The 20,032-nt window shown below is 31.4% G+C and overlaps 1 protein-coding gene and 1 pseudogene across 2 annotated transcripts; one reads left to right on the plus strand and one right to left on the minus strand.

Moving 5' to 3' along the window:
• Positions 1-4,861: 4,861 nt before the first annotated feature.
• LOC139885858 (uncharacterized) lies at positions 4,862-7,853 on the minus strand. Of its 2 annotated transcripts, none has more exons than XM_071869616.1 (6): positions 7,565-7,853; positions 6,818-7,213; positions 6,356-6,570; positions 6,118-6,264; positions 5,793-6,017; positions 4,862-5,279 (listed from the first exon to the last, which is right to left on the minus strand). In XM_071869616.1, the coding sequence occupies exons 1-6, from the start codon at positions 7,820-7,822 to the stop codon at positions 5,036-5,038; spliced, it is 1,485 nt and encodes a 494-aa protein (XP_071725717.1). In that variant the 5' UTR covers positions 7,823-7,853; the 3' UTR covers positions 4,862-5,035. The 2 variants fall into 2 exon arrangements, with proteins under 2 accessions (XP_071725717.1, XP_071725718.1); XM_071869617.1 differs by having other exon boundaries at positions 6,818-7,191; positions 7,565-7,677.
• An 833-nt stretch (positions 7,854-8,686) lies between these two features.
• Positions 8,687-17,638, plus strand: LOC139885860 (ABC transporter G family member 26-like; annotated as a pseudogene).
• Positions 17,639-20,032: the final 2,394 nt, after the last annotated feature.

Below are 20,032 nucleotides of genomic sequence, written 5' to 3' on the forward strand. Positions count from 1 at the left end.
TATATATATATATATATATATATATATATATATATATATATATATATATATATATATATATATATATATATATATATATATATATATATATATATATATATATATATATATATATATGTATATATATTATAACTTGAGAATATTAATAAAGTATTAAACGTATAATACTTTACATGAACGTATTTGTTTCAATATGTTTATCGATGGAATTAGAAGATAATATCAAATGATTAATTTATCAGATACATTGTGATATGATTACATGTCTATGTTATAAGGTCCACTGTGATTTAAGAAATCTATTCTTTTTTACAACATTCGGAAAATGGTAAAGTGATTTATAAGTAAGAACGTGAAGTGTAACTAACTTAGATGTTGGATATCGACAAGTAGTAACTCGACATTTTTCATTAAGATGATTTCATACGTTTATTTAACCTTTAAACTTTATCTCATGCATCACCAACAGACTGTAATTTAAATACTTGAAACCTATTATGAATATATATGATTCTACTTTTTTAAAACGTTTTATGATATAACGATTTCCATTATTTTAACCTTTAAACAAAATGATTCTTAAAAATATATTTGGTTTTGGAAAAAAAATTTATTATATTTATTTGATTTAGTTTCAAACGTACAAAAACGTTTTCAGTTTAAAAAGAACTTTATTATTAAAACGTATATAACTTTTATAAATATCTAGAACCACTTTTGACAACTCATTACTTAACCAGTATGATAAAGATAACGATATTTATATTTTATTTTATTAAATATATATAACGATTTAAATTAATATTATATATATTTATACGCGTATTATACGTACATAGTTTTATACTTTTACTATACTTAAACTTTACCTTTACTTTATTTTTACTTTACTTTAACTTTAATAATTCACTTTAATAATTCATACTTTAATAATTCACTTTAATAATTCATACTTTAATAATTCACTTTAATAATTCATACTTTAATAATTCACTTTAATAATTCATACTTTAATAATTCAAAAATCTATTATAAATAGAATTCAATAGGTTTCATTATTTCATAGAAACTTGAAAATATTTTTCTCTAAACTCTCTCAATCGATTTACATATATATATTTACTCCGTATTATTTCAAGATATTATTAGTATACATAAAATATTACGTCGGAGTGCGGTCCGAGTGATTTCGAAATTGTTTTTCGAGTGGGATTGGATTAAGGAAATTATGGGTTATAGCTATGGAGGTGATTGGGTATGGTTCATGGGTATGCTCATGAGGTCAATATAGTGTTTATCATCTACCGTTGCGTCTACGTACCTTTCCTGCAATATTGAATCTCAATATTGATACGTGAGTACTCATAATTTAACTTTTACATACTAATAGTGTATCCCTGACTAGTGCTCGAGTATATAAGATTATGCATGTTTGTACTTTTGATATTGCCTTTAGTTAGGTTATGTTAAATCCTGAATTAGTTATATATGCGACTGAGATAAGGTATAAGATATGCATGTCGTTGGAAAGCTAGCGAAAAATTAAGAACTTTTTATTTAGATATCGAATGATTTCGATGAGCGTATTTGAAGTTATAGTCCATCGAATTTTTGTATTATTATTAAAAATGATTATTATTATCGTCGTTATTATCATCGTTATTATCGCCGTTCTAGTTTTATCTTATTATTATTATTATTATTATTATTATTATTATTATTATTATTATTATTATTATTATTATTATTATTATTATTATTATTATTATCTTTATCAATAAAAGGATTTATCATTATAAATTGTTTTTTTTATTATTATTACTATCGTTATTATCATTAAAGTTATAATTAGTATTATTATTATTATTATCTAATTATTATTATTATTATCTAATTATCATTATTATTATTATTATTATTATTATTATTATTATTATTATTATTATTATTATTATTATCATTATCATTATTATTATTATCATTATTAATATATATATATATCATTATTTAAAAATGGTTATTGTTATTATTATTATTATATTATCATTATCATTAATAATGTCATAGTAATTATCATTATTAGTATTATTGTAATTAAAACTAATATTAGTAACACCTAATTATTTTGATTACTATTATTATCATTATTATGAACACGATATAAAAGACGATTAAAAGCTATTAAACGAAACGATTAGGAAATAATGAGTAAGAGTATCATGATGAAATTAAAATATTATAAGATATTGATTTAGATAAAATTATCGTTCTTATTATTTTTATCATTACTATTATTATTAAAAGTATCGTTAGTATCAAAACTATCATTTTAACAAAAATTATCATTTTAACAAAAATTATCATTTTAATAGAAATGTCATTGTTACTATAAAATATCATTTTTATTATCATTTTAAATAGAATTATTATTTTAAAGATAATATTAAAAATTATCGTAAATATTAAAGTTATCATAATTAGAATTATCGTTTTATCATAATATCATCTTAGTAATTATAAATATTGATATTTTTATAATAATTATTATTGTTACAAAATAATACAACTTTTACTTACTAACATTATAGATATTATTTTATCAAATAAATATATAATACAAACATATTTTACTACGTGTAATAAATTACTTTAATAATACCTATCATATTATCTTTATGATATTAAATGAACCCTATAAATTTTATTACTTAATATATATAAAAGTATATTTTATTATATAAATTTTAATATAAAACTTTATTTATTAATAAATGAATTATATTATTTACTCTAATAAATCTTTTAAAAATATTTAAAAATATAAAACGACGATATTTAAAATATATTATAATCATGTATAAATTTTGGAAATCATTTTGAGTCAAATTGACTTTTGTTGACTTTTGCATATTAGTCTCGAGCATTAGGATTGTGGTACACTATGACCTGACCTAATTGTTAGACAAATATTGACCAACATATAATTATATATAATTAATTTAGGTTCGTGAATCCGAGGCCAACCTTGCACTAGTTCAATGACGTTATATGTATTTTCACTACGAAATACAGTATGGTGAGTTTCATTTGCCTTTTTACCCTTTATATTTTTGGGCTGAGAATACATGCGCAATTTTTATAAATGTTTTACGAAATAGACACAAGTAATCGAAACTACATTATATGGTTAAATTATCGAAATCGAATATGCCCCTTTTTATTAAGTCTGGTAATCTAAGAATTAGGGAACAGACACCCTAATTGACGCGAATCCTAAAGATAGATCTATTGGGCCCAACAAGCCCCATCCAAAGTACAGGATGCTTTAGTACTTCGAAATTTATATCATGTACGAAGGAGGATCCCGGAATGATGGGGATATTCTTATATGCATATTGTGAATATCGGTTACCAGGTGTTCAATCCATATGAATGATTTTTGTCTCTATGCATGGGACGTATATTTATGAGAACTGGAAATGAAATTCTTGTGGTCTATTAAAATGATGAAAATGAATGATTATGATAAACTAATGAACTCACCAACCTTTTGGTTGACACTTTAAAGCATGTTTATTCTCAGGTATTAAAGAAATCTTCCGCTGTGCATTTGCTCATTTTAAAGATATTAATTGGAGTCTTTCATGACATATTTCGAAGAACGTTGCATTCAAGTCATTGAGTTCATTAAAGATTATTATTATTAAGTCAATTCATAGTTGAATAGTGGATATTATGAAATGGTATACATGCCTGTCAATTTTCGATGTAAAGAAAGTTTGTCTTTTAAAAACAAATGCAATGTTTGTAAAATGTATCATATAGAGGTCAAATACCTCGCGATGTAATCAACTATTGTGAATCGTTTATAATGTATATGAACGGGTCCTTTCATCTGGTGCCCTCGTTACGGCAATTATAATACTGATCTTACTAGAAGGCGGATTTGTACAATCACGAGACAAATGGCCGCGTTGCCCACAATTAAAGCATCGAGGGCCACCCTCGCCGGAACCACTCCTCTTTACGCTATTGACGCTCTCTATTACACTCTTGGTCTTCTTACTTGGAGCACTTGTAGCCTCAAACTTCCTTTTGCTTGAAGTTTGGTCCACCTTCCTTGGAGCATGAGACTCAAAACCCTTGGCCACTTCAAACAACCTAGCGAAAAAATTCACATGACCAAGACTACTCTTCTCACGCAAATTATCATTCAAAGCCCCTAAAAGTTCTCTATTAGTAACCGGTCATTCTCGGCGTACTGGGGGCAAAATCGGGCCTTTGCCAAGAAGGTAGTCTTAAGAGTATTTTGGTTCACAGACCCTTGTTGCATATTTCGTAGCTCATTCCGCAACCTTGTGAGGTCAGCTTGAGTTCGGAATTCTTTGGAAAATTCCTTTTTGAAATCCTCTCAAGACAACCTAACGGTTTGTTCTTCACCAAACATATCAATTCTATCGTCCAACCAAGCCTCGTCTTTTTATCGGGCGAGCACTCGCTAGTTCGAAAACACCCTTCGATATCCGACACCCACCTTGTGCTCTTCAACGAGTCTGCGTCCCCCTCATAGGTAGGAGGTTTGGTTAACATGAAGTTCTTGTAACTAAACTCCTTATTAACATTGTCTTGGACCCCGTGATCATGAGGACCCTCTTCTTCACCGCCTTCGACTTGGGGTTTGGGAAACCTCGCCTCAAACTCGGCCTTAACCTCCGCTGAAAGTTGTTCCTTAACAACATTCGCAATCTCGTCATTGATTGCTTCACTGAAAAGTCCTTGTTAAAATGGAGGGGATTTTGTATCTTTCTATTGAGTTAGATAGAATGAAATAAATGAACACAATTCACAGCCATATCAGCTAATTCATATTTGATCAATAATTGTACATTATAAATGGTTTACACTTTACATGGCCAACAAATGGGTCACCAGAAACAGCACACATTATATTCATCATAACGGTATTTAAGGAGTTCAAGTAAATTGTGTATACATCACTTTCATCTCTACAAGTCAAGTTTTTAGGATGCGGTGTTTAAGGATTACCCAAAAGAGACTGGAGATATTCATTTTCCTTCCTAATAGCATCAAGATCTGCTTGTAGCTTGTTGACATTTAAACTTCGGGCACCAATACTTGTAAGCTTAGTTTCAAGATCCAGTATTTCTCTATGAGCTCGGTCAGTTGCAAGGATCTTTACTGAAATTTCTTCAAAACTCTCATGGATAGTCGTCAGCAAAATGTGAGCTTGCTCCACTACTTGGTCCTTCTTTGCCTCCCTACAAAAATGGAATACTCTCCAGTAAATTTTGCACAATGCATAGGTATGTTGATTCCACAAAAGAGGTCCTTTAGAGGTAGCAAAATGGGTGGGTTAAGTAACACGCAAACAAGGATTCAGGTCAAAAATAGATACTTTCTCTAACCAGTACAAAAAAGTTACAGTCAGCAGAGTTGACCCAAACCACTTTTCTCAAGATATAGTTTATTGATAAAAAAAAAAATATGTCAAATATAACTATAAGTATAAACATAATATCATGTCTAAAAAAATCAAAAATATAGAAACATGATTTGGAAGTTCATAACTTTCAGTGAAATTTCTAAACTTTTGAAACATTTGACAAGTTTCCAGTTACATAATTTGGATTTATTTTGCTTGTTATATATGGAGCATACCAAAATCCATTTACAAGTATTTGGTTGAAGTTGTCACCTCCTATGAGGAGTTGTACTATATTTCAGTTATACAATTAACTATGAAATAACAGAGTAGTGGATTAGGTGCTTACCTTACGAGTGTTTCATCTAAAACAGCATAAGTTCGATGCAAACATTCTTGAATCATGTTACTCTCCAATTGAAGCTCTCTTGTCTCTTTTAAGATACGTTCTATGTCAATGTCTTGTTTTCGGCTGTTCTTAGTGATCTCTTTTACCCGCTCAATGTAGGATCTTCTTGTTGCCAATTTGGGCAGTTTCTCAATTTCTGCTGATAGATTGGACACTTCCTCCTCCCTAATTAATACTCCGTAACAAACTATCAATAGTGCTCAAACGAGCTATTAAAAAAATTAAACTAATGAAGTAATGAGCACTGTGGTGGGCCATACTTTACCTCTGCTTTGTTTCAGCCAATACCGACTCCAAGTCATGCTCAAGTTTTTTCCACTTTCGATGCTTTTCTTGAGACTCTGGTTGTTTTGCACACAGAGCTTCTTCAAGATTATTTTTCTTCTCTTCTAAAGGCATTATGACAGCTTTCCTGTTGCAGATCTAACTTGTTATTTAACACAATGTATTACAGTAATATCATTATCAAGTGAATATATTTGAGCATTTTTTCAAGCATTTACCATTTTAACTCATTTTTAGCAAGATTATGCCTCTTTGCATCTATTTGCTGAGTAAGCTGAGAAATGTATGATTCCAAAGGGTTATGTTCATCACAAGCCATTTCCACTGCCAATTTCAACAAATTGTGTTTCTCTTCCAGTTGCTGCAACTCTAATGATTTTGCACTCGCTTTATCCGAAAGTACAATATCTATAATTTTCGCCCCGTCCTCCATCTATAAATATAAACAATTATACGTTCATCAATCAACAAACATCCAGTTTCTTTTACTCCATGTTAAATATATAACAGAACAACTATTTACAACAGCTACACATGTATCAAGAAGAATAAATAATATGGCATCACTTTTTAAGTCCTTCCTCTTTAGCTTTGGTACTAAAGTTTTCCATATTTAACTTACAGATATACCTCAACATGTAACTTTATCATAATATAATTCTCAAAAATATTATACTTGCCTGGGGTGAATTTTCGTTAGCAGACATCGGTTCCTGCTCAGGTTCATGTTGACCGCCTCCTTTATTACCATTAACAGAGTTACTTTCAGTTAAATCTCCGCCATTTCCCACACCGACATTATGAGTTTCTACATTCCCCGCTTTATTACCATCATCAAGTGCGACATCTTCTTCATTTTTCAGTCTTAGTCCCTCCACTTTCGTATGCAAATCTAGTCCTTCATCACTGGTAACATCCTTAAATGATATTCCTACATCCTCTATATTTACCTTTGCATCAGCATTATTATTAGTATATTTTGAGTCTGGGGATACTGTAGTTTGAGATGATTCAGATAGCCTTCCAAGCAAAAACCTTATCAACTTGTACATGTCTTCTTCAGATGGATACAGAAACTGCCGTAAGCAATAGATATATATTCTTTTTCTAAGAATAATTTCGAAACAATAAAAATATAATTATACTGTTAGCATTACTGTACACTTTCCCTTATAAATAATTTAATTATTTTATATAATTACTTCATAAAATCAACAATCAATCATTACTTCTAAAATTGATTCAACAAAATTGCACATATGATCGCATTGGATTCGACTTCAAAGAACGCCTATTATTCCCGTGCGAAATATATATGTTGTGCTACATATTTGATTTATACACGATCTACGTCCGTTTCAATTTATCTGATTCGTATAAGCTTACAAAGATATGCTACTGAAGTAATTTTCACTACGAATTATTACCTTATGGAAGCTCATGTCGCCGATGTAACCTAGGTTTTTGACTGATGAGGCTAAATCAGTGCAGACTTTGAATCGATCAGCCATAGATTCCGGTAGTGTGATCGGAAATGATTCCGATTTGGAAATAATACGAACAGAATGACCACAAATCGATACCAATGCTTCCGGTGTTAAATCTCCGACAGATAAAATCTCCGGCGGGATCGGAACTCCGACGGCTGCCAACGAGTTCAGTAAAATCTCTTGTGATTCTTCCATTTCTCTATATCTCTCACTACGAATTGCACAAACTCATAGTCGTCGGGAGCTAATAGTTCCACCTTCATTTTTACTACTTTCAACCATAATTATATGTCTTTCTTTCGATTATTAATAAATTAAAACAAAAAGTTTGTGTAAAGTATTCATTAAGAGTATTTAAATAATTTTGGTGGAAAAAGTAATTGTAATGGTGAAAATATCATTCCCTCTTGTTTCTATCATTACACTGCATGTCTACGGCGTCGTTTGCAGATTTATATGTTGGCAATATCAACTCCTATACTTTTGTTTTGTTTTGTTAAAAGTTGCAAACATTTTTGATGTTGTCAACTTCAGCCCCTATACTTTTTTCATTCTTGTTGGTTAAAAAACATTTACACAGTTGGTTGTGACGTTCGTTATAAATATTTACAAATTACATCCATCCATGTACACCATTCGATTTTTCGGTCCTTCGTTGACAATATGACTTCTAATAAAATTCTAAAAGTCAAGTTTTACCACTTTAGATAGACCCTAGTCCAAGGAAATCAAGTAAATTAACAGTAATTCACATATACTCTTTGGTATTGTAAAGAATGGTCAGTTAAAATTTTCATTACATAATCATGTTCTTGACATGATAAACTTACGTTAGTTACTCACATTGTAGCACCAAGGGTGTGGCAGTGGCACAACTACAAATTTGGAAATTATCTTTGCATATAAAATTGAGAACATGTTGTTTTCAACAACTTTATCATATAGATACTATATACTATATAGGTTTAATCCTGGTATGTTTAAGTAGGAATAAGAAAAATAATATAGATGTAAAAACACCATTAAACAACACTCAACTGTATCAGAGTTATAGCTTCAATGGATTCAAGCAACCATGATGAAATCGAGGATTTGTCATTTACGTCTCCTCCACCAATGGGCTCGCTGCAAATTACAGGAAACATTTGTGCGGCTTGTGCCTATAAATATAATCTAACCGATAAAAGTTTACATAGAAACAAATCAAGCTCACAAATTGATATCAAAGAAGACACCTTTTGCCGCATTAAAAATCGTCCACTTCCCATTTTCCTTAAGGTGTTTCGCAAATATTTGATGAATTAACGTCGCACCGGATATTTTCTTTTATCTAAAAATACGATGATATGATGTTTGTTAATTTTTAATGCAGTTTGAAGATATAGATTTTAAGGTGAAAATGAGCAAAGCGACACCTGGGAACCCAGTGAAAGCGGTTATGTCAAAAGTGGTCTCACAGTCGAAAAATGAACAAGAGGACTATAAGTAGGGATGGCGTCCGCGGGTAACGGGCACGGGTTCTATATACCCGTGACCCGCCCGTCGGGTTGGTTTTTTGCTCGTAGAGACCCGTTACCCGCCCGCGGATAAAAATATTTCGCCCATGCCCGCGACCCGTGGATACCCGTGACCCGCGGGTAAACCCGCGGGTAATAATAATATATAACTTTGTTAATTTTTTTTTTTTAAAGTTAGAAAATTTATTAATTATAAACAATATGTACAATTAACATGTGTAAAATGATGTGAAAATCAATTTTTTTACTTACATGTAATATTATATTTTTAATAATTATTGCATTACAAGCAAAATCTCTTTTAAATTGATAATTGTATGTATGAACTCGCGGATAAATTAAAAAAAGTCTCATGAATTAGCGGGTCGGGTTTTACGCGCGACGGGTAGTATGTGTAGTGACCCGGAAAATTTCGACTAATTTTAAATCAAACTCTCGATACGATTTCATATTTTTGACACGATAAGCAAAGTCTGTAAGGTTAAGTCTCAAAAATTTTGAACTGTTTTCAAATATGCAATTATCCATCGACTATCTCCGACGATTCACGAACAACTTTTTATAAATAGATATGCATATATTAAAATATATATGTATATATATATATATATATATATATATATATATATATATATATATATATAATATGAAATAATATATATTGTAATTGTTAGAATTAATTATGTAAAATAATAATAATATATAATAATTATTATTTAAAAAGTATCTATATATATAAATAAAGTATATAGAATATATACAGGGTTTTTAAGTTATTTAGTAAACAACGATAACGCTCAATTGTTATTCGATTGATAGTAAACGAGTTGGAAAGGAATTTATGTGATTTTAAAATAAACGGTGATTTGAAAATGAGTTATATACATTATGGGCTTATTAAATATATATTTGGGAACTATTTGTTAATTTTTTTACCTTTAGTATTTTTAATGGGGGTTGAGGGCTAATAATTAATTTAATTTTTAATTAATATTTTAAATAATTAATGACCGAATTTTTACACCATAATGACTGATATAAATAAAGATAATTACTGTAAAAATATTGAATTTTTCCTAAGACTTTATCCGCCATTAATTTACAACGGAGCACGAAATTTAGTCCGACACGTTTAAAATATTAATTATTATTATATTATAATTGTTATTTCAATTACTATGTTTGAATGTGAGATGCAACCGAAGTCGTTATTATTAGAGTATTATTTTATTTTCACATTAATTGTCAAATTATGTTAAGTCCCATTGTTTAAAGTAAAAGTCTTGTGGAAGAATTGTTTCCGTATATTTCAAAAACGTCATCCAAAAGTCTAAAGGTAACAGAAACTCCCATGTTCAAAAGCATCAATCACGAAAATAATTGATTCATCATATATCCCAAACAAATAATTGATAATTAATATGGTGGGATAGAATTTCAAAAAGGAAAATAAAAGGTGTCGGCCATTGAGATTTATCACAAGACTTATGATGACTTTTTTTTTGGATATTTATCTTATATAATATTCTATCTTCTTTTTTTTAAACTAAACCACAAGGTAATTCTTTTCCCATCTCTCCCTTGTGTCGACTGAAACCTTCTCCAAACTATAGATCACCATAACCAAAAACTGCTACTCGTTGGCCTTGCTGCTGCTACGATTCTATGATGACCGAGAACCATCCTACAACAAAACCTCATTTGCTTGATGTGCAGCCCACACCACAGCCATTCCTTGTTCCTGCTTCGTTTTTAACCGAGAACCCACCTCAAAACAAACATCGACATCCATATCCATCAACCTTCCACCATCTTCATTCAACAACCCACTATATAATCATCACCGCCACCTGCACTCCTTCTCTGCTATTTCAAATTCGAACACCAATAGCCACCAAGAACACCATGATCCTCAACACTGTGATTGAACGAATGCTGCTGCAAACCTACTGTTTCCTGTTTTGTTGTCATGAAACCGACACCACATCATCCTCAAACCATCAAATCAACACCACTTGTTACTTGTCTCTGCTATCGACAAACTAGACCACCACCACCTTCAATTCCTAGTTCTGTTACCTTCCATCCTCAACTGCCACCTCTTTTATCACCACCGCAACCAACTACAACCGCTAAACAACCTGTGTTATATTTCAGTTTCATCAAAACAAAATTTCCAATTACATAAAATCTCACACACTTTACACACACATATTCAGATTCATTCATTGAGATTTATATTTATATATACACACATATCTATATCTATAATCTATAATCACATGTATCTATACATATCCAATTTCTACTTCATTCAATTTACAAACAAATACTACCTGCTGTTATATATATATATATTTTTTCTCGATCACCATCACTATCTCCACTTACAAGACTGCTGTGATTCATGTTTTTGTTCATGCTACTGCATACTTCTATTCAAAAATCAAAACAACAATACAAATACAAAACCTGAAACTATTATGAGAAGATGATAACGAATAGATTACCTGCTATTCTTATTTTTCTGTTTCGATTGACAACCAAACCAAATCACCACCTGCTACTATGTACAGCTGCTACTACTTCTTCTCTATTTTTCTGTTTTCCTATTTCCCTGTTACACTTCAATTAAAAAACCCTAACCACAAACAGATTCATAATAAATTACAGTCAATGATACACAAAAGCATATGGACTCACTTGAAATTGAAATTCGAACGACAATTGAAATCGTAACTATACCGATAAAAATTGTGTGCTTGAGTGATAATGATGAGTGTTGATTGATTGAACGATGTTGATGAATCGAAGACCTGTTATACCTCGATGATGATTGTTTAATCGATTGATCGATTAAAGAACCGGAGGTCCCATGAACCATGATTCGTGCTGCGTTTTTGGCTTCTGCCTTCTCGATCTGTTTGTAGCCGTCAACACACACACAGATTCCTTTTCATTTTCAGTTCCAGCCGACAGAAGATGAGATGTATATATTTTTTTTTGCTATCAGACGCCTTATGTAATTGATTGTTGGGTTGCCATTTTCTATTTGGGCCTATTGAATTCACTAAATGGATTTAATTTCTTGGGCTTGAGATCCTACTGTTGGGCCGAGAGTTATGATATTATTCGGTTGAGCTATAACTTGAATCGGTTTATACTTAGGCCGAGACCCAACTGGTTTACGGTTGGGCTGAGACCGATAGAACGGGATATATATAAGTGGGTTACGGATTAATTTAGAAAAATAGACTTGGACTGATGATTAAGGATGTTATTAGGTTAGCGGGATGTCGCGGGTTCAAACCCGGGTTTGAGCATTTTTTTTTAAGGGCTACTTCGTTGAGGTAGTTATTTACTTATTTATTTATGATTATCATTATCATTATCTTATTATTATTATTATCATTATCATTATCAGTATTATTATTATTATTATTATTATTATTATTATTATTATTAAAACGATTAAGAAGATTATTGTTATTATTATTACTAACACTAATATTAGAATTAATATTATTATTATCATTAATATTATTATCATTATTAACATAAGTATAATTATCACTATTAGTATTGTTATTATTAAAAATTATTATCATTATTATCAGGTTTACAAAAATTATCATTTTTACAGTCGTTAAAACTATATTATTATTATTATTATTATTATTATTATTATTATTATTATTATTATTATTATTATTATTATTATTATTATTATTATTATTATTATTATTATTATTACTAGTAACATTATCATTATCATTATTAATACTATTATTATTATTATAATTATCATTATTATCAGTATTGTTATTATTGATATTATCATTATAATCAAATACAAATTGTTTTTACCATTATTAATATTATTTACTAAATAAATATTATGTATATAAAATTATATTTATAAGTAATATTACATAAGTATGTATTAATCATATTAACAATTTTTATACAAATATTCATATATAACAAATTAGGTATTTTTAATATAGTAATAACCAAATATATATTAATATAACTATATAAATATTAATCACTTTAAATATATATATATACACAAATATATATAATATGTAAAATAAGTTCTAATATATGAATTTGTTCAATTACAATTATGTGTGTTAATATAAATATAAATGATATAGGTTCGTGAATCCGAGGCCAACCTTGCATTGTTCGGTTCCCTCGTATGCATATTTTTACTACAAAATATCGTATAGTGAGTTTCATTTGCTCCCTTTTTAAATGCTTTTGCAATATATTTTGGGACTGAGAATACATGCGCTGCTTTTATAACTGTTTTACGAAATAGACACAAGTACTGAAACTACATTCTATGGTTGAATTATTATATCAGATATCACCCCTTTTAGCTTGGTAGCCTAAGAATTAGGGAACAGACCCCCTAATTGACGCGAATCCTAAAGATAGATCTATTGGGCCTAACAAACCCCATCCAGGTTATGGATGCTTTAGTACTTCGATTTTATATACAGATGAGTGTACCTGTATATTCGGGGATATTCTAGATGCATTTGTTAATGTCGGTTACCAGGTGTTCACCATATGAATGATTTTTAATTTGCGGGTTACGCGTATTATTTTGTACTCGGGTTACGTGTACAATTAAATATCTGAAATCTTGTGGTCTATTAAAATTATGGAAATGATTGATTACGATAAACCTATGAACTCACCAACCTCAGGTATGAAAGAAATCTTCCGCTGTGCATTTGCTCATTTTAAAGATATTACATGGAGTCGCTCATGACATACTTAGGACAGTACCTCGCAATGGGACCAAATGTTGATGACTTCGTCCAGATGGATTAGGACGGGCTATCACAGTTTGTACCCGCACCCGCCCGCGACCCGTTGGCGGGTATAATTTTTTACCCATACCCGTGCCCGCGGGTAAGATTTTATGATTTTACCCGCCCATTACGGATCGGGTACCCGCGGGTCACGGGTTTTTACTCGCCCATTGCCATCCCCAACTATAAGCAGATTTTGAAGGGTATAACGGGAAGTATTGGCCCCGGTGAGATTCTTGCTTTGATGGGTCCTTCGGGTAGTGGGAAAACGACTCTTTTAAAAGTTATAGGAGGAAGATTACCTGAAAACGTCAAGGGAACAGTCACATATAACGACGTTCCATATAGTCCAGCTCTTAAAAGAAGGTAGACTATTGAATATTGACTCAATTAGAGCATAAAGTTAGCTAATCTCATTCATTTAAGCTATGTACAGGATTGCATTTGTTACACAAGATGATGTGCTCTATCCACAGTTAACAGTCGAAGAAACCTTGATTTTCGCTGCATTTTTAAGACTTTCGAGCAGCATGAGTGAAAAGCAGAAATATGAAAGAGTTGAGGTCATTCTCAAGGAATTAGGACTTGAAAGGTTAGGTTATAATTCTTTTATTTACTGATCAAATTATGGAAGAAATGTGCATATATTTATTAGTGTTTTCCTTACTAGTTTTGTTGTTCGGATTATGAAAAAAGAAAGAAAAAGATGTCGAAAAACACGAGTAGGAGGAGGATTTATAGGTGGAATATCCGGAGGTGAAAGAAAGAGAACGAGTATAGGATACGAGATCCTGGTTGATCCTTCACCTTTGTTGCTCGATGAACCAACTTCAGGTCTTGATTCAACCTAAGCAAACAAACTCATTCAGATTTTAAGAGAAAACGCTAAGGTACTTAACCAAACACCATCTCCTACAATCTTTTTCTACAACTATTTGCACCTTATTAATCAAGATTGTTATCATGAAAAGTGTCATTTGCAGATTCAGAAACGATTGTGTTTTTAGTCATACCCTGTTGAAGAAAAGTGTCATTTGGTGTACATATAGAGGTCGTATTAGTATCGATTGGAACTCGTGGCTCTTTAAGCCCATGTAATGTTTTTTTTACTCTAGCTTCTTGCTAGAGTGTTTCTAATAAAATCGTATTGTTCCAAAAAAAAAAAAATCAAGATCGTTATCATGTCATGCATAACGATCACTAAGGTGGCCTATGCGCCCTAATGTCCTCTCAAGAGGTCTCAAGTTCGAACCTCACTAGTTGTATATCTTGGGGTGCTCATGAAAAGGTAAAATCGGTCACCGTATAATCTGGTTGGCCGCATACATATGACTAGAAAAATTTGCCCACTCTGTGTAACATGAATAGAGAAACCTCGTCTGTTTACCCGTGTACATTCAAATCAAACATCGAACTCCCATTAAGATTAGATTAAAATTATCCGTAACTAATGGTGTATGTTGTTTTGATTCAGGGTGGGAGGACAATCATCACAACGATTCACCAACCATCAAGTAAAGTTTTTCATATGTTCAACAAGATCTTATTGCTATCTGAAGGCCACCCAATGTACTATGGAAAGGCAAGAGATTCGATGGCTTATTTTACGTCTCTGAGATTCATCCCTGATATAGCCATGAATCCTGCAGAGTTCTTGCTAGATTTAGCAATGGGTCAAGTAAATGACATTAGTACCCCTGACGATATTGTGACTCGTAAAGGCACTTTTGAATATGAAAGGACTGTCATCAAGGTAAATAGTACAAAATTATCATCTCTATCCTTTCAATTTCAATTTCAATTTCAATTTCAATTTCAATTTCAATTTCAATCTTATTTTTTAGTTTTTACTCTTATCGATAGTCTCTGGTCTATTTTATTCATCTAGTATCTACAGCAAAGGTATAAAATAGTACTGGAAATCAAGGAGAAAAACGCAAATCATCGAATGGGAAAGGCTCCTGAAAATCTTAGATTAGCGGTTCAGTTGAAGAAAGATTGGACAGTAAGTTGGTGGGACCAGTTTTTGATATTGTTCAAAAGAACATACAGAGAAAGATGGAGAGATTACTTTGATATGTTAAGAATCATTCAATCACTTGGAGTTGCAGTCTTGTTAGGCCTTTTATGGTGGAATTCTAGCTACGATACCGAAGCTCATCTTAGAGATCAGGTCATATTCTACTTTAAGACAAACCCATATTCGATTTTGATTGCAATATAATATTTATTAACCATACAGATTGGGTTGTTATTCTACGTGTGCATTTTCTGGACATCGTCATCAATATTCGGAGCTGTATATGTGTTTCCATTTGAGAAATTTTTTCTTGTGAAAGAAAGAAAAGCCGATATGTATAGGTTGAGTGCCTACTATGTGTGCAGTACGTTGTGCGACATGATAGCGCACATTACTTACCCAACTGTTTTCATGTCTATTCTGTATTTCATGGTCGGATTCAAGAAAACTTTACAATGCTTCTTCTTGACATTGTCTACAGTCTTATTAGTCGCCATAACCAGCCAAGTAAGTGGAAAATCAACATTTATTATTAGTCATTTGGAGAAATAATAACGGGTCCCGGTTTCCTATATAAATAGGGTGCTGGCGAAATGTTTGGAGCTGCAGTGATGAGCATTAGAAGGGCAGGCATGTTTGCTTCTTTAATACTAATGCTGTTTCTTCTTACAGGTGGTTACTATGTTCAGGTAATGAATTGAATATGGACTTTGGACTACTTTCAACCCGTTTTGCTCAATTGACCCATTCATAAGTACAAATGTTCACAGGTGGTTACCTTATTTTATTTTCAACCCGTTTTACCCGTGGTTACCTTCTTTTATTTTGACCCGTTTAAGATAAAGCACAACTGTCTTTCATTAGTACACTAGTCAGTATAATATAGTTACATTTTCAATATAAATTCATAATTATTTTTGGTTTACCCGCGGATCATGGGTATCTGTGGGAACGGATTAGTTAATATGTACTCATTCCGTCTCAATTTAATAGTCTTGGTTGATTTTTTTTTTTTTTTAACTTTGACTCTAAATAACTTTTTTGTATTATATAATACATGATGAAATTCATATGAATAAATTAAGTTATATATGTGCTTTCAATTGGTATAACTTTCACCAATAACTTTCATCGGGTATTATATAACAAGGAAAATATTATTTACAGTCAAAGTTATAAAAAAAAAAAGTCAACTGAGGACTATTGAATTGAGACGGAGGGAGTATAAGTTTTAAACCCGCGGGTCGTGGGTAAACGGTCCCCGATGGGTAATAAAAAAATTTGACGGCCGGGTTGCGGATATTAAGGATCCGTGGTCATTACCGACGGGTGCCATCCCTACTTATTACTCTTTCCATTTTATATTTGATTGCAGCATATACCAGAATTCATTCAGTGGTTGAAGTATATATCGTTTATGTACCACGGATTCAGGCTGCTACTAAAAGTGCAGTATTCGGGTGAAGAGTTATACGAGTGTGAAAGTATAGGAGGATGCAGACCTTTACAGAGCTCACCATCATTCGACACTGTAAACTTAAAAGGAGGGTGGAAAGAAGTTTGGATGCTGCTAGGAATGGGTTTGGTGTATCGTTTGTTGGCCTACATTTGTCTTCATAGAAAGATTAGCCAATGCAATATTTGATAATTAATATTAGGATTTTGCTAACGACAACGCTAAGGGCTGTCGTTAACACGCTATAATGTGTTTGTATAATTTAATAACCGACATTATGAAAGTGAAATAACCGCTGTGTACAATACATTAAAGCGTGTTAAAGACGGCCCTTAGGGATGTCTTTAGCAAATTTCTTAATATCAATACCCAAATTAAAAATAAACTTTTGATCACTATAAACATTGTGTTGTAGTGTTGTATGATTACAATATTTCAAGTCTTCATCTTGTTGAAATGGATCACACTTACATAAAATGTCTCACTTCCTTGAAGTCTAACAATCTCATAGCTAGTTTTAGATATTACATTTCTAATTTTAATCAAACTTTAGTAACACGTACATAAAAAAGTACACGATCCTTCCTCTACTCAAAATTAAAGGATGTCGTAGATAGATGGAGTAAAAGGGAACGACTCATATCGCAACAAAAAGACAGTGTATGCATTGAACAAACTAAAAGCAACAAAAGTATAACGAACGAAAATATTGTATAATTTTGTAAACTAGTATTAGTAATTTTTTAGATGACCAATCCGAAAAGTCAACTACCAACTCTGTTGTTAATAGGTTTGATGAAAGGAAAGAAAAAATTTCATAATTGAGACCTAAAGTTTAAATCAATCATGTTTGATCCCAAGTTTTAAGCATAGTACACGTATGGTCCCAGGTATTAATGATCGTTAGTATCTGTCAGTTAATTTAAACATGTGATTGACACATGATGGGCATGCAATTAAAATGTGAGGGTATTTTCATCAAATTTTGTCAGATTAATCCCTTTTCTTTATCATGTTCAAGAACATCTTCACCTTCAAAAACATCAAGAACATCTTCATCTTCAAAAACACATCATCACCAAACAAAACCACTCATCAACCACCTCTGAACTAAACACCATCACCAACAAAAACATACAATATATATATATATATATATATATATATATATATATATATATATATATATATATATATATATATATATATATGTTATAATTCAGTAGGCTTATAACTACCTTTAGTGGTTTGATTCTTGATGTTATAATTCAGTAGGCTTATAACTACCTTTAGTGATTTGATTCTTGATGTTATAATTCAGTAGGCTTATAACTACCTTTAGTGATTTGATTCTTGATTTAGAATACTAATAATGAAGTGTAAGAACAAAGATGATAATGGAGAGAAAGAAAGAAACACTTTGTAAGTGTGAGAAATGGTGCAAGTTTAATGCTTGCATTCATGAGTATTTATAGCCTAAAATCTCAATATAAAAATACATACTTTGTGTACCAAAATTGACTATATGTATACACCAAAATTGACTATCCATATCTATATTATTATTATTATTATAACACTCCCCCTTGGATAGCAATTTTATTTTGTTGAAGATCAACTATAAATTACTGCCTCGTTAAAAACCTTGCTAAAGAAAACCCAGTGGGAAAAAACTTTAGCTAAGGGAAAAAGAGTGCAGCATGGAGTTGACTCCCCCTCAAGTAGACATCGCTTCAGCTGTTACATCTTTTGAACATGTCTCATGCCAATGTTATGAACGTGTGTTCTGAAAATAGCAGTTGGAAGTGCTTTCGTGAAAAGATCAGCAGAGTTTTTGCTAGATTGCACATATCTCATTTCAATCTGGTTGTCCTTAATGAGATTTTGAGTGTATGAGAAGAATCTAGGTGGTATGTGTTTTGTTCGGTCACTTTTGATATACCCTTCTTTCATCTGTGCTATGCAAGCTGCATTATCTTCATAGATAGTTGTTGGACTTTTATCGCGTTCTAGTCCACAAGAATCAGTAATGAGTTGTGTCATTGATCTCAACCAAAAACATTCTCGAGTAGCTTCATGTAATGCAATCACTTCGGCATGATTTGACGATGTAGCAACAAGTGTTTGTTTTTGAGAACGCCATGATATTGCAGTACCTCCATTTAGGAATACATATCCAGTTTGAGATTTAGCTTTATGTGGATCAGATAAATAACCTGCATCTGCATAACCAACCAAATCTTGTTTTGATTCGTTAGAATAAAATAATCCTAAATCAGTAGTTCCTCGAAGGTATCGAAATATGTGTTTGATCCCATTCCAGTGTCTTTTGGTAGGAGCAGAGCTGAACCTTGCCAACAAATTAACTGCAAAAGAAATGTCAGGTCTTGTACAATTTGTAAGATACATAAGAGCTCCAATTGCACTAAGATATGGTACTTCTGGTCCAAGAATGTCTTCTTGATCTTCACATGGACGAAATGGATCAGCTTCAACATTGAGTGATCTAACAACCATAGGAGTACTTAATGGTTTTGCCTTGTCCATATTGAAACGTTTCAAAATCTTTTCAGTATATGTTGT

The sequence above is a fragment of the Rutidosis leptorrhynchoides genome, chromosome 1 (assembly GCF_046630445.1).
Source record: "Rutidosis leptorrhynchoides isolate AG116_Rl617_1_P2 chromosome 1, CSIRO_AGI_Rlap_v1, whole genome shotgun sequence".
Taxonomy (NCBI): Eukaryota; Viridiplantae; Streptophyta; class Magnoliopsida; order Asterales; family Asteraceae; genus Rutidosis; species Rutidosis leptorrhynchoides.